The sequence below is a fragment of the Mastigoproctus giganteus genome, chromosome 8, assembly GCF_048544385.1.
Source record: "Mastigoproctus giganteus isolate SK-2022 chromosome 8, ASM4854438v1, whole genome shotgun sequence".
NCBI lineage: Eukaryota > Metazoa > Arthropoda > Arachnida > Uropygi > Thelyphonidae > Mastigoproctus > Mastigoproctus giganteus.
The window spans coordinates 213,938,286-213,955,491 of NC_143582.1; the positions used below are offsets into that span (position 1 = coordinate 213,938,286).

Consider the following 17,206-nt stretch of genomic DNA (forward strand, 5'->3'; position numbering starts at 1 on the left):
TTGTTTGTTATTCTCATCATGGTCATTAGGCCTATTGAACATTCCTACTTTCATTTTCGTTTTCCCGTTGTCTTTGTCACATCAAAATGACTCAAATTATTTTGGGGGAGAGAGAAGAAAGCAAGCATGTTCTTGTACTTAAATTATATCGGGTTTTTTTTTTTTGAACAGGCTTTTAAGTACTCAGAGTATTATTCTTGGTGAGGCAGTACAGACTGAGCCAGTTTTCTCTGATATCTTAGATAAAATCTCCAAAAATAAGCAGTTAACTAACATATTCATAACAAGAGGTACAGTTCTCCAGGTAAGTTTTCATGTTTTTTTGTCAAAAATAAATCATATGTTAAATGCAAGAATATTATTTTGACATCATAAAAACAAATATAAGAACTACTTTATTTAAGGCATGTATGAAAATGGAGGGGTGGTAACAGTTCATTGGTATCAACCATAAGAACAAAAATAATTACAGTCGAAGCTCTTTATAGCAACCCTCTTTTTAACATCCCAACTCATTATAACGTCCTATGTGTTCCAACCAATTTCTCATTAACCTAATGCTATTTTACATTCATTATAATGACATTGAAAATAAAAAGGATTTCTCTATAACGACCATAAATTCCTACCCCTTAATCTGAATTTTTACTTTCTTATTACAATATTTGCACTTTAAAAATGACAGCACACTTCAAATATATTGAAGTAATTGACAGCTTGCAGCCTGACCGTGAGAAATCATTTGATAAGATTTCCCACGCACCTTTCTTATATTGAGGTAATCAAATGAATGTTGGCTAGAAGTTAATGTCATTAGTTGGAGTGTATGTTTATTGGTATGGCTCTTAAAAAAGCAATTAGTTTTGCCAACTGCAGATAAAATTAGGATTTTGCAAGCTGTAGATAATGATGTACATTCTAAGACTGACATCACAAAATGGTACAGCATTCCTAAGAGTACTCTGTTCACTATTCTGAAAGATTGGAAAAAGATTGAAAGTTTAGAGAAATCAGCTGCACTGGGTAGGATTTGAGCGTGACAGGCAAGTACCGAGATCTTGAAGAGGTACTTTTGGAATGGCTAATGATGATGCACCAACATTGAGCCACGATGATGAAGAGGTTGAAGAAATGTACACCGAAATTGAGAGTCTTTTAGATGGGCAGAAAACCCATTACACTATCATTATGGGGGAATTCAATGCTAAGGTTGGAAAGGGACAAAGCAGCACAGAAAGGGGAACAATAGGAAATTTTGGAATTGGTGAAAGAAATGAAAGAGATGAAAGACTTGTGAAATTTGCATGCAGAATTTTGAGGATTATCTGTAATGAACACTTTTTTCAAGAAATGGGTGAACAGAAAGTGGACATGGAAGAACCCAAATGGATTAACAACTAATGAAATCGACTTCATCCACACCAACCGAATATATATCGTGAATGATGTTACCATCGTGAACAAGGTAAATGTTGGAGGTGATCACAGAATGGTAAGATGCACAGTTGATATAGATGTAAGAGAACAAAGGAAAAACTGACTTGAGTAAATAATATGAAGGTCTTTGAGATAACAAAAGAGGAGAAAAAGCAGTATGTACTTGAACTTAAGAACAAGTTTGAGCTTCTGCAGACTGCTCAGGACCAAGATATTGACGAGGAATATTACAACTTTCTGAAAGTGATAAAGCCCAAGAAACCTATAGTTAATAAGAAATCCAAAGAAGAAAAAATTAGTCAAGAAACACTTGTCATGATAAACTGAAGACGACAAATGAAGAGCAAGATAAACACTGACAAGGACAAAATTAAGTATACTGAGTTATGCAAAGCCAGTAGAAAGAGACTCAGAGAGGACATAAGAAGATTTAACACAAGAAAAATAGAACAAGTATTAAGGGAAAACAAAGGACTTAAATCAGCAGCCATGAGCAGTAATACAGAAAGACAAATGATACTGAAACTGAAGAATAGCGATGGTGCACTTATAAATAGCAGAGAAAGCTTAATTCAAATAGCAGAAGTGTACTATAGAGAATTATACAAGGAGCAAGGGAATTGATGCCAGCAGTGGGGAAGATGGATCACAAATTAGTAACACATATGACATACACGATATCCTTCCTGATGAGGCAGAACATGCGTTAAAGAAAATGAAGAATCAGAAAGCCCCGGGGAAAGATGAAGTTACTGGAGAGTTGTTAAATTTGGGAGGAAGAGACATGACACAAAAACTGGCAAGACTCTTCACAAAATGCATTAGAAAAGGTGTGTGAAGCCTAAGGAGTGGAATAATGCAATCATAGTTTTGCTGCATAAGAAAGGAGATAAATCAGAAATTGGAAATTATAGAACGATTAGCTTGTTATCACATATCTACAAGTTGTTCACAAGGGTCATTACTAACAGATTAGAAAGAATACTTGATAAGAATCAACCGAAAGAGCATGCTGGCTTTAGGACAGGATTCTCAACTATGGATCACCTTCACGTAATATCGGCGCCTCCTTAGCCAGGTGGGCAGGAGCAGAGTGCGTAGCACAGCTTCTTGATTAGACCGGGGTTCGAGCCCGTAACCACCAAATACGGAGGATGCAGAAAGGTCAGCGAATGACCACCGCATATCCCCGGAGCAATATGGCCTTAGTTGCTAATGCTCCTAAAAACCAAATAACAACAATAATAACAACAACAACAACACATAATATCATAGTTAATGGAGAAAGCAAATGAATATAAAACACAATTATGCCTGGCATTTGTGGATTATAAAAGGGCATTTGACTCCATACAGCATAAGGCAGTGTTTTGGGCACTGGATAAACAAGGCAAATACCACATATATTATGATTTTGAAGAAAATATATGAGAACGCTACCTCCTTTATTAGACTAGACAAAGACAGTAGCAAATTTAAAATTGAGAAAGGAGTTCGACAAGGAGACAATAGCTTCGAAGTTGTTTACTGCTGCCCTTGAGGAAGCTTTCAGAAGATTAGCCTGGTTGCAGAAAGGAGTCAGTGTGAATGGAGAGTACCCAAGCCATTTACGATTTGCAGATGACATTGTGGTCATAAGCCACAATCCCAAAGAATTAGAGGAAAATCTTAATGAGTTATGCAGAGTTGGTAAGGATTTTGGACTAAAGATGAATATGGTTAAAACAAAAGTAATGATAAACAAGTATACCACAGAAAGGGATATAATGATTGAAGGAGCAGTAATTGAAAAGTTGGAGACATATACTTATCTGGGACAAGTCATTAGCTGTAATAATGATAAATGGCTGAAGTTAATTGAAGAATACAATTTGGATGGATAGCATTCAGGAAATATAGTCATATATTGAGGAGCAATATCCCAATTTGTCTGAAACGTTAAAATAATGAACCAGTGTATACTCCCCACCATTACTTATGGAAATGAAACTTGAGCACTCACCAAAAGAATGCAAGAGAAGCTAAGAACTACACAGTGAAGAATGGAACAAATTATGTTGGGAATCAGACTGTTAGATAAGAAGAAAAACACATGGATTAGTAGTAGTAGTAGTAGTGGCATGTGATGTAAGAAAGCAAGTGTATGAGCTTATGCAGTATCAGCCAAAAAAAAAAAAAAAATCACACCATTCCCTCCAAATGCCTGTCCAGTTCCTCCATAAATTTATTTACCCTATCAACTTCCACAACGACAGATGGAAGTTTGTTCCAACAATTAACCACCCGCTGGGTAAAGGCAAATTTCCACACATCAATTCTACATCTGTCTTTTCTTAATTTGAATTTATACCCCCTTAGGTTCGTAATCTGAACAAGTGGAAGGATCCCATCAGAATTCACCTCAATCAGATCACCGCGCAGGTGCCTAGTCTCCAGCCACTGCAATTTGCAGAACTTAAGCCTCTCTTGGTAAGAGAATCCCTTCATTCCCCTCACCAGTCTTGTTGCCCTTCTCTGTACACGCTCAAGCAAATCTACATCCTTCCTAAAATGAGGCCTCCAGACCTGTACGCAGTACTCAAGGCATGGCCTGACCATTGCCTTATACAGAGGGACAATCACCTCCTTTTCCCTGCTAGCAAAATTCCTATATATCATTGACAAAACACCATGACCCGCTCTGGCAGCCTGTCTGCTTTGGTCAAAGAACTTCATATCTGACTGCACAATTACTCCCAAGTCTTTTTCATTTTCTACCACCTTAAGCGTAGTACCACACAGTTGGTATGTTTCTCTGGGATTACTTCTGCCCATATGCAGTACTTTGCATTTGTCAAAGTTAAACTTCAGTTGCCACTCCTTAGCCCATCTGCCCAAATTTTCTAGATCCTGTTGGCATACTGCCATTACTTTCATTAACAACCCTGCCAACTTTTGTATCATATTCAAACTTCAAACTAAGCCTGATATACCTTCATCAATATCATTGATAAATATACAAAACAATAGTGTACCCAACACCGAACCCTGTGGGACTCCACTAATAGCATTAGTCCACGAAGAGCAGCACCCATTGATTACCACCCTCTGTCTTCTCCCACTCAACCATCCTTTTATCCATTGTAGCAACTTACCCTTAATACCATTCTGCTCCAGTTTGTACAATAGTCTTCCATGCACAACAGTGTCAAAAGCTTTCCTGAAATCCAAATATATGATATCAAAATTATTTTTTGCATCCAGTTCCTCTGTAACCACATCATAATATCCTATCAAATTTGTCAGACAAGACTTTCCCTTAACAAACCCATGCTGTGTCTGAATTATTGCTGCAGTCTTGTCTAGATGATCCTGCAATGCATCTTTAACCAGTGACTCCGTTATTTTACCCGGAACAGAAGTTAAACTAACTGGTCTGTAATTACTCATTCGATTAATTATTCGATCCCCCTTTGTGAATTGGGGATTCATTTGCACATCTACAGTTTGTGGGGACCTCCCCTGCTTCAGGGGGAGGTCTCCACAGCATTAGGCAGCAAACTCAAGTAAAGGACATTCTTAACAAAACTAAAGAACTAAATTGATCTTGGGTAGGACACATCTCGAAGACATGATGACAAATGGACTAAGAAAATAACAGAATGGTACCCAAGAGCAGCCGGAAGAAAACCTGGAAGACAATGATGGAGATGGACAGATGAAATTCATTAGTTTTTCGGTAGTAAATGGATGGCCATTGCACAAAATAGAAGGAACTGGAAAGTTGCTGGAGAGGCCTTCATCTTGCAGTGGATTGAAAATGGCTGATGAAGATGTGTGGCATACAACAACAATGACATCTTCAATGGTGATGTAACGGGACTTTTTTTAAATTGCTACCGAATGAAACACTTACATTTAAAAGGAAATGTAGTGGTGGGAAAAAAGCCAACCAATGAATTACTGTTCTAGCAGCAATTTCTCTGTACAGTGAACAATTGTACAGAGAAGTAGAGTGGGCTAGTAAATCAGAATGTCTTATAATGGGGGATTTTAACTTCCCAGATATTGACTGGAACTTGTGGGTTAGTCACACACACTAGTAAGACCTTTGGGGATTTATTGGATGATTGTTTTCTGCAGGAGCATGTTTGAGAGACAACCAGAGAGGGTAATACTCTTGATTTGGTTATCAGCAGTGATCATTCGTTTATTAAGAATTTGCAGATAAAGGAACCACTAGGTGGCAGTGATCACAGTGTACTGATGTGGGATTTACTTAAAGATATAATTACCATCAGGGATAAAGGAAAGGGTTTTTGCTTTCGTAAAGGTGTGTACAGTGGTCTCAGACAGTTTTTAAATTCTGTACAGTGGGATCAACTGATGATGTTACCAACAGTAAATTCTAAGTGGGAAGCATTCAAGGAATTAATCATGGATGCTACTAAAAGTTTCATACCTATTAAGAAATATTGTTCAAGGTTTAGGCCTAAATGGTTATCAAATGAACTAATGAGACTTGTGACAGAGAAGAAAAATGCATGGGATGCATATAAATTATCAAGCGACTCAGAAGCCTATGGCAGATATGAGCTAGTCTGTAATCAGGTAAAAAAACGAGGTTAGGAAGGCGAAGGCAGATTACGAAAAATCTTTGGCAAAAGATGCTAAGAAAAACAGCAAGGATTTCTTTACTTATATAACCTCTAAAAGGAAGGGGATGAATCTGATTGGTCCACTGGATATCGATGGTTCGACTGTTGATGATCCTAGTCAGATAGCAAACAGACTGAATGAGTATCTTGCATCTACATTCACACATGAGGAGTTATTAAGGTTTGAAAATGGTAGAAGGTTATCAAATTGTAACAGGGTGCTTAATGATTTGTAAAAACTGAGAGCAAAGTGGAGGAGAAATTGTTGAAGTTAAACAGAAGAAAGGCACCTGGGGTGGATGGGATCTATCCAGTTATATTAAAGGAGGCAGCAAAGCAACTAAGCAAACCCTTAGCCATAATTATGAGAGCATCCTTGGACTCAGGGGAGTTTCCCACGGACTTCAGATGTGCAAATGTATCCCCAATTCACAAAGGGGGATCGAAGGGTGACACGAGTAATTACAGACCAGTTAGTTTAACTTCTGTTCTGGGTAAAATAACGGAGTCACTGGTTTAAGATGCATTGCAGGATCATCTAGACAAGACTGCAGCAATAATTCAGACAGAAGCACCTCTGTAGCCAGGTGGGAAGGAGCAGCAGTGCATAGCACATGCTTCTTGATTAGACCGGGGTTCGAGCCCGTCACCACCAAATACGGAGGATGCGGAAAGGTCAGGGAATGACCACCGCATATCCCGGAGCAATATGGCCTTGGTTGCTAATGCTCCTAAAAAAAAAAATTCAGACACAGCATGGGTTTGTTAAGGGAAAGTCTTGTCTGACAAATTTGATAGGATATTATGATGTTGTTACAAAGGAACTGGATGCAAAAAATAATTTTGATATCATATATTTGGATTTCAGGAAAGCTTTTGACACTGTTGCACATGGAAGACTATTGTACAAATTGGAGCAGAATGGTATTAAGGGTAAGTTGCTACAATGGATAAAAGGATGGTTGAGTGGGAGAAGATAGAGGTGGTAATCAATGGATGCTGCTCTTCGTGGACTAATGTTATTAGTGGAGTCCCACAGGGTTTGATGTTGGGTCCTCTGTTGTTTTGTATATTTATCAATGATATTGATGAAGATATATCAGGCTTAGTGTCAAAGTTTGCAGATGACACAAAGGTTGGCAGGGTTGTTAATGACAGTAATGGCAGTGTGCTACTGCAACAGGATATACATAATTTGGGCAGATGTGCTAAGAAGTGGCAACTGAAGTTTAACCTTGACAAATGCAAAGTACTGCATATGGGTAGAAGTAACCCCGGAGAAACATACTGACTGTGTGGCACTACACTTAAGGTGGTAGAAAATTAAAAAGACCTGGGATTAATTGTGCAGTCAGATATGAAGTTCTTTGACCAATGCAGACAGGCTGCCAGGGCAGATCATGGGATTTTGTCAATGATATATAGGAATTTTGCTAGCAGGGAAAAGGAGGTGATTGTCCCTGTGTATAAGGCAATGGTCAGGCCACGCCTTGAGTACTGCATACAGGTCTGGAGGCCTCATTTTAGGAAGAATGTAGATTTGCTTGATCGTGTACAGAGAAGGGGAACAAGATTGGTGAGGGGAATGAAGGGATCCTCTTACCAAGAGAGGCTTAAGTTCTGCAAATTGCAGTGGCTGGAGACTTAGGCACCTGCGGGGTGATCTGATTGAGGTGTATAAGGCCTTGAATGGGTTGTGAGCATGCTGAATTCTGATGGGATCCTTCCACTTGTTCAGATTACGAACCTAAGAGGGCATCAATTCAAATTAAGAAAAGACAGATATAGAATAGATGTGCGGAAATTTGCCTTTAGCCAGCGGGTGGTTAATTGCTGGAACAAACTTCCATCTGTCATTGTGGAAGTTGATTGGTTAAATAAATTTACGGAGGAACTGGACAGGCATTTGGAGTTAATGGTGTGTTTTTTTTTTTTTTTTTTTTTGGCTGATTCTGCATAAGCTCATACACTTTCTTTCTTGCATCACATTCCACTACTACTACTAATTATTCGGAAAGCCCAGAAGCCTCGATGTTTTAAAGGCATGAAGGCATTACCGACTATGTATCGAGCAAACCAAAAGGCATGGAGAGCATCACAAATCTACGAAGAATGGATCAGAGACTTAGATTGCAGGATGAGTGAGAATAGAAAAATTTTGCTGTTTGTGGATAACTGCACCCCTCATTGTCAAGTAAATGACCAATGTGTAATCACTGTCGAGGACTTATCACCAAGTATGATGTCAGTTCTTGAGCCACTTGATCAAGGTGTAATCCAGTGTTTTAAGAAAAACTACTGAAGAATACTACATATTAAACAAAATTGTGCTGTCTTGAAAGCAAAAATTCAATGTGAAATCAGCATCCTGCAGGCAATGTGTTTCAGCATGAAATAAAGTCGATGAAAAAGTGATCGCCAACTGCTTCAAACATTCTGGATTTTATCTCCTTGAATGGCGCAATGTGTGAAGTTTTGCATGCTTCTTACTCTATTAATTAAGAAGAACAGTCCAATAATAGTGTAGAAATATTTGAGCATATGCGTTGTCACCTAAAATTGCAGGAAAACTTAAGCTTCAAAGATTACATAGAAGTGGGTGCGGACATTGAATGTTCAGAATATTCACAAATGAAGAGGAACTCTTTGCAGATGTAATCGAATCATCTGAAATTTGTAGAGATAAAGATGAGGAATCTATTGTAGTTGAACAAGAATTTTCAGTGAATGATGCTTATCAAGGATTAGAACTTGTACGTTGATTTTTTTTTCAAGTGCAGCCTAACTGCAAAAGTGAAATAACTGCTATCGCCACCTTCATAATCCTCTTTTAAAACATGCTCTGCAATTGAAAGTGTGTTTTGACAGATTATTTTAAAGTAAGAAACAACTGTCTTGATAGATATGTAGTGAAATTTATAATTTAATTGTAATCTTGCTATCTTCTACAATCAATGAAAAATTTACAGTCATAATTTTCTTGTTTGATACTGTAGTACATATTGTAAAGCTGGTCTCAGGCGATGGTAGCATCATTTTTTCTCCCAGAAACTTTGGTTTTTCATCTGGCAAACAGAAAATTGACTACAGAACACTCCCAATTTACAGAAAGTATACATGGAGCAATATGGCCTTAGTTGCTGATGCTCCTAAACTCTATTACAGCAACAACATATTATAAATAAGATTATATTGTATTAGTAGAATTACATTAAATGTTCAATTTTTTACTTGTTTTGTTGCTGATTTTATGAGCGATCGATATAACATCCTTCCAACATAACAACCATTTTTCTCATTCCCCTGGAGGGTCATTATATAGAGCTTTGACTGTATATGCTGGGTAGATGTTTGTATTAGATTCATGGACTTAGTAAAATGTGAGAAATTTGTTCAGGCAAAAATTACGGAAATAAGAAGTGTAAATCGATTAAATCACCTGATTTAGTCCACTGTTAAAATGCTTTCTCAGAAGTAACCTGATTGTTGTATTTATGGCTTTAGGAAGGTTAAATAAACTGAAGGATCTCTCTTTTTTTCTCATGCAACATGCACAGGCCGATATTTTTAGATTGAGAAATGATAATAGCAAACTAGATGTAAGAAAATTTCTTTTAACCAACCAATTGACTACCGATATGAACTACCACCTGATTGTAGAAAGCTTATATAAACTTGAGGCACTGGATGAAATAGATAAAAGAAATAACAGATAAAAACTCAACAGTTAATGAGTGCTTAATTTAGAGCTGTAATAAACTTTATTTAAAATTGATAAAAACTGCTGCTGTGCAGGTTTAATAAGGACACTTTGCAACAGGAAGTATTTAATTAGTTTATTGGAATGAAAGGACAGTTATTAAGATAGACCCAAACAGTCCCAACAACTTAATAAATTGTCTATGTTTTGGATTTCTCTATTGAAATTCATCTTCAGCCCTGGATTTTTGTTTTTGTAATATATACAAAAAAATTTAACTATACACAAAGAGATGCAAAGTTAATTAAAAAAGGTTAATGTAAGTTTTTGAAACATGAATCCAATGATTTGTTTGGTTGGATTCAGTTTTCAATGAAAATTTAATTTTTATTCTAAATTAATTCTCAAAATGAAACACTTTTCTTAGATGGATATATTCTAAATAATGAAGATTACTATGTTATAGATATTATAGAGGTTAACATGGTATATACAGAGGTTGCTTTCCAAAGGACAAGTTCAAGAGGATTGGGCCAAGGCATTAGTTTTTTCAATATATAAAAGAGAAATGAAACAATATGGAGATCACAAAGGAGTGAAATTCCTATGTATTCCAGGTAAAATTTATGCAAGTATCTTAGAGGAAAGGGATGTTGAATGTAACCTTGTGGAAGAAAAATCAGGTTTTAGGCCCCAACAGTGGATTCCAGAATTGAATATTCATGCTAAGACAAATTACAGACAATTAATGAGAACTTAAAAAGAAACAAAATTTTGGATTTTTTGATGTTGAAAAGCATAAGATAAAGTGCCTAGAAATTCTGTCCTTTAAAATTTTAGATATGATATGAAGGATAATCATTTAAGGGGAATAAAAAGTTTACCTAAAAATGGCAAATCAGCAGTGAGGATTGAAGGAATCTTTGTAAAATGGTTTAAGGTTAAACTTGGTGTGAGACAGGGCTCAATTGTATTGCTGCTCCTTTTTACGATTTTCACAGATCATTTATTAAAATGATGTAAGTTATTGACAAAGTTTAGTGTGGGAGATATAAAAGTTGGATCATTATGATATGTAGATGTTATTGTGCTGTTAAATAGTAGCCTGCAAAATCTTCAAGAATGCTCGAGTAAATGAGATTTTGGAAGAGACAATGAAAATTTAGAATCTAGTCTAAATAATTAAAAATTGAAACATGTTAGTAATTTTATGTATCTAAGAACAGTGTTGAATGAAGAGGGAATATTATACATGGAAATAAAGAATATAAGTAAAGCAGAAAGTCCCTGTAGGAAGTCAGTTTTTGAGGATGTGACGTTTCAGCAAAGTTTGTGCCTTGCATCCTCACTGATGATCACATAGAGTAGTAAGTTCTTCATTAACGTGCTGCTACTAACCTACTTTGGTTCTTCCATTATTACTGGCAACGAATCATGGATGTGTGGCTGTGACCCAGACACAAAGGCCCATCCCCTCAGTGGAAGATTCTATATTCTCCAAGGCCCAAAAATAAGCAAGACAATCTTGATTAACTATGAAAATTATGCTTATTGCATTTTTTGACTCAAAGGGCATTATTTATTATGAATTTGTCCTACATGGTCAAATAGTGAACCAGGAATGCTACAAAATAGTTCTACAGTGATTGTATGATGTTTGGAAGAAAAAAATAGCCAGAAAAGTGGACACTTCATCATGACAATGCTCCAGTACACTTGCCCTTTCCATTCAAGAATTTCTTTCAAAGCACTCCACTGGTCTCCCATTTGCGATGTTCATCAGATTTAGCTCTCTGTGATATTTTATTTCCCAAGTTTAGTCTCCTTGAAAGGTCACAGATATATAGTGACCAAGGAAATTATTCAGAACACAACACAGGAACTATTAGCAGTTCCAATCAAAAAGGCTTCCAGAGTTTCAGAAGCATTGATTTGGTGAATTTTTATTTTTTTTTTTTATGTGAACCCCAAACACGAGAGGTATTAGAACCTATAGTACTTAGTACCGTGCTTGGGTTGGAGGTTGAGAAGACAAAAGAAGATATTTGTTGACATTGGACTTGAACTCCTGTAGATTGTAATTTTCAGGAAATATGTATGAAGGAAGATTGTTCCAGAAAACGGCAGTTGAATGAATAAATGAGGAAGATGAAAAGTTGGTTCTGTGGGTTTGAAGTTGGACAGTAAATGGATGTTGGCTGGTGGCGGCACGTGTTCGGACTGTTTTGAAAGAAAGAGCGGGAATTATAGAAGCCAATTCAGAAGAACAGTGCCCATGGAAGTGTCTGTAGAAGAGGCATGCAGCAGAAACAGTGCGTCTATGAGAAAGCGCGTGGAGAGACTCTGTTAGAGATGAATCATTAATTAACCTAACTGCCCTCTTATGAATGGAATCAAGTGTCAGGGAGACTATTTTGAGGGAGATCCATCTGAATAGCTAGTAACTTTCATTTCCAAAATATTAGTTCAGTTCCTGAATGTTTTTTGATGAAACCTTATATATGATTGAAATCAGTATTTTGTTAGTACTGTGCTGTGTCATAAGTATATTATTTGCTATTGCAGACTGTGCTTTTAGAATGCATTAGTATACCTGACCATCAGATATTAGTTGCAAATACTCATCTCTGTGCTTATCCACTTGCTGATGACATTAGATTACTTCAGGCTGCAGTGTGTTTACGGTACTTAGAACGAATGCTGCAGAACTACAAACAGCAGGTAAGGTTTTTAAGTAATTAAAAAGGTTACTTACATTATATATAGTGTGGAAACAGAAAAATATCTGTTGAATTTGTTTAAAGTAAGATGTTACTATGTAATATTTAATTGTATGTATATTTTTCACACGTTCATAAATAATTTTTCCATTCTTTTTCATAGAAAATTTAAATTTTACCTGAGAATACTGTTGTCACTGGCACAATTCCCTTACACAACTGGATGTTTTTATAATTAATGTCAAGGCAGCCTTGCTATTATATGATGCTTTTTATATAATATTTTATTATAATGCTTATTATATAATATACACTGAGTGATCACTGAATTATGACCACCTACCTAATACTTTGTAGGTACTCCTGTTTGCTTCCTTTGCAAATTGTTCAATTCCTTAATCCTCCTTTTTGTCTTATATTAGGATCCTTCTCTAACTATTGCTGTGATGTTTTGTGGAGACTATAACAGTACTCCAGAGTTTGGGGTGTACCAATTAGCAACTACAGGCCAAGTATTTCAGGAATCAGCTGACTGGAAGAGTAGTATGTTTTTGTTTTAAATGACTAATTGATATAATATCTAATATGAAAAATGAAAGGAAGAAACTATATCAAAATGAAAAAAAGTTGTTTGTACAATTGTCAAGCATATAATACCCGTTCTGATACTTGCTAAACTTATTTTTGTAGACTCTGGATTTTTGGCTTGATGATCAAAAGTTGTTCATCAGGCAAAAAACAGGGTTCAGTTTTATAATTTCAATTCAAAATTAAAATTAAAACATGCAGATGATAATAAGTAGGAATATTGAAAAAAATTTTGTTGCATTTGTAAAATTACAAATACAGTAGAGCGTAGAAAATCTGAACATTGATAATTCGAATGAGCCAGCATTTATTTATTTTTTATGCTGGTGCCATAAAATAATTACAGTAACACCGGTTATTGTAATCACATTTGTGAATTGAATTTTGATTCTATTAAATGGCAATTCTAATACGTGAGAATCGCAGGAATATTATCTACAGGCTATAAAAATGAAGATATAAAGCACAAATTTGCACTTTTATTACCTCGCCAAATTAAGAAAATTATATGATATACAAATATCGGAAGGAGGTTATCCACAGGTTGGCAAAATAAATTTGCACTTACGTGCATAGCTTAATTAATATACATACAGTACTAACTAAACATAACACTTTGTAATCTGTTATTCAACACACTTTGTAATTGATATTTCTGTTCACTGACTTTTTTTGGGTTGTAAAATCTAAAACAGTAAAAAAAGTCAATCAGTAACAAAGAACATGGCATGCAGAAATTGCAACTTAGCACGATATGCATGTAAAATATGGAGTAAAAAGTTTACAGAATTTTGTTTTACCATACTGTTGTTTTGCCGTTTTCTTCTTTATATTTTAAAAGGAAGCAAAATTTTTTAACAATTGAATTGAAGATTGAGATTTTAAACCGACTTTCAAAGGGAGAAAGCAGATATTCATTAGCAAAATTTTACAAGGTTGTAAAATCGACCATATCAGACATTAGAAACAACAAAGAAAAATTTTATAAAGTTTGCATTGAAACTCGATTAATTAGACAGTCCCTCAGATTTTAAAGCCAGTACAGGCTGGCTAAAAAACTTTAAATCACTGCATGGCATTACACTGAAGGGTAAATTTTATCTTGTGATTTTGCTGCAGCGGAATCGTTTAAAAAAAGTTTATCAATGTTATGGAAAGTGAAGGATATTCCAAAGATGGCGTATACAGCGTTTCTGAGACTGGAATAAACTGGAAGTCATTGCCTTGAAAATTTCTTGCATCTTGCTGTAAAACTGCTGCTCCTGGATTTAAAGTGAGTAAAGAGTGAGTTACAGCTATGGTTTGCACTAATGCCAATGGGACTCATGCTTTTCCATTGCTGTTGATAGGAAAATCAAAGAAACCCCATTGTTTTAAAAATGTCTGTTGCCTCCCTGTGAGTTATAAAGTTCAAAAAATACATGGAAACTCAGCAGTGTTTACTGATTTTTTTTTACCAACGATTTTATTCCAAATATCAAAAAAGTATCATGAAAACAAGAAGGCAAAATGGGCAAGGTCTTGCATTATCGTAGACAATGCAGCATCACATCCTTCAGTGGAAACATTAAACAAAATAGATGACCTATTTGGGGTCATGTTTCTTTCACCAAACATTATTTCACTCCTCCAACCGATGGGCCAGGGAGTCATTAAAAAGTTGAAGAGAATCTGCAAAAAACAAGTTGTCATTTGCTTTTATCAGAAAACATCGTAGCTTTTTCGAAAAAGCTCAGTCTCAAGGACAGATGTTACATGTTAGCTGACTCATGGGAATTACTCACTGAGCAAATTTAAAAAATGCGTGAGAAAATCTGTGGCCTATTGCAGAAGAAACTATAGGAGATGAGATGAGGGACAAATGCTGAATGAGATGTTCAACTTGTTTCAGTCAATCCCTGTGTTTGAAGATTGCAATGAAGGTGTTGCAAGGGCATGGCTGAAAATGATATTGATGCTACAGGATTTCTAGTTTTAAATGAAAATGAGATTGTGAATGTAAAAGAAACTGGAGCTCCTGAAAATGATATGGACAAAGACTGCACTAAGAAAATGATATCAACACTGGGCCTATGCATGTTGAGGCATTCGCCACGCTAGAGACTACAATAGCTTGGTACGAGCAACAAACTGAATGCTGTCCAGCTCAACTGCTCTTGCTAAAAAGAGTAAGAGATTGAGATCTGCAGCAGGGAAACTAAGTTTGAAAATGGTGCAGCAAAAAATAAGTAATTATTTGCATTAAAGACCTAACATATGAGGCAGTGACTTCCAGTTTATTCCAGTCTCATCAACGTTGTATATGTCATCTATGGAATATCCTTCACTTTCCATAAGATTAATAAACTTTTTTTAAATGATTCTGCTGCAGCAAAATCACAAGATAATTTCTCCTTCAGTGTGAAGTTCTCTAATGCTGTGCCATGATTTAAAGTTTTTTAGCCAGCTTATACTGGCTTTAAAATCTGAGGGACTGTCTAATTTTTTGTTAAAAGCCAGCACCTTTTCACACAACAAAGATCCAGATATGGGTTTTCTTCATCTTCGTCTCTGTGTGAATCACAAATAAACAGCATCTTCGAGTGAAGGGTCATTAGCTGTTCTTATAGTTTCTCTTTTTCTTTTTTTTTTTTTGGACCATCATCTGAATCAAGTTTCAATGCAAACTTTATAAAATTTTTCCTTGTTTTTTTCTAATGTCTTTAATTGTTTACTTTACAACCTGTTAACGAAGATCCGCCTTCTCCCTTTGAAAGTCTGCTAACATATGTGTTATTGTGGCTGAAAGGTCCATTTGTTTTGTAACTATGCCAGTATAAATTAGTGTTTTTATTTCTAAACTTACTAAACCTTTTTTTTAGTCTTCAGAACAGTGTTTATCATAAGTTTGAAAATCCGAACAAATCAGAAGTCTGAACTACCCCGGTCCCAATCAGTTTGGATTATCGACGCTCTACTATAAATACATTGCAATTTGATGAATTTGAAGTGCTGGTCAAGACGTCAAATGTAAACATTATTGGGATATAAGACACTTGGTGTCACTCAGATATAAGGAATGCAGGAAGGTATACAGGAAGGACAGGAGGAGTGGAGGGGTTATGCTCTTAGTTAAAAAGCATATTAAATATAAGGAAGTGCATATGGTCAGTATAGGTGGCCAGTGCAATGTTCAGTCAGTCTGATGTGATTTAAACACTGGGAATGCAAAAGGCATGTAGGAGTGTGTTATAGCCCTAATGACTCTGATGCATACAGCAACTGTGCAGAGAAATAGTCTCATAAAGGGGGATTTTAACTTTCCAGATATTGGCTAGAACTTGTGGGTTGGTCACTCAGACTAGTAGTAGTAAATGATGCAAGAAAGCAAGCTTATATAGCATCAGCCAAAAACACACACACATCACCCATCCTTACCCTCCAAGAATTTGTCTAGTTCTTCCTTCAATTTATTCAAATCAACCACTCGCTGGCTAAAGCCAAACTTCTGCACATCTATTCTGCAACCATCCTTTCTAAACTTAAATTTATGCACCCTTTTGTAGTCTCTCAGCAAAAGGAAATCTCATTCAGCTTAATCAATCCATTCAAGGCCTTAAACACCTCAATTTGAACAACCAGCAGGTACCTAATCTCCAGAATATGCAATTTGCAGAACTGAAGCCTTTCTAGGTAAGCGCACCCTTTTGTTCCCTTCACCAATTTGTTTGCCCGTCTCTGCAGCAGTTCCAGCAGCTCTACATCCTAAAGTAAGGCCTCCAGACCTGTATACAATGCTCTAGATACAGCTTAACCATGACCATGTGCAAAGAGATAATCACCTTCTTATTGCTACTAGCAAAGTTTCTGTATATCATTGATAGAGAATTTCCTATCTGTCTGTGCAATTATCCCTAGGTCTTTTTCATTTTCTACCACCACGAGTGTAGTTCCATACAGTTGATAAATTACTCTGAGATTACTGCTACCCGTATGCAGTACCTTGCATTTGTCAGTGTTAAACCTCAACTGCAATTTCTGAGCCCATGGCGCACCATAGCCTTAGTCGCTTTTGCACCAATAAAATCAAAATCCAATCCAATCTGAGCCCATTGACCTAATTTTTCTAAATCTTGTTGCAGTAA

The 17,206-nt window shown here is 36.2% G+C and overlaps 1 protein-coding gene across 1 annotated transcript in view; it reads left to right on the forward strand.

The window, feature by feature from the left end:
• LOC150082256 (2',5'-phosphodiesterase 12-like) overlaps positions 1-17,206 on the forward strand; it is a 68,097-nt gene that overhangs the window by 35,992 nt on the left and 14,899 nt on the right. The window contains exons 4-6 of the mRNA XM_090380463.1: positions 172-304; positions 12,340-12,495; positions 12,917-13,037. Of these exons, the coding sequence (XP_090236589.1) occupies positions 172-304; positions 12,340-12,495; positions 12,917-13,037 (410 nt within the window). The remainder of the gene's footprint in view (positions 1-171; positions 305-12,339; positions 12,496-12,916; positions 13,038-17,206) is intronic.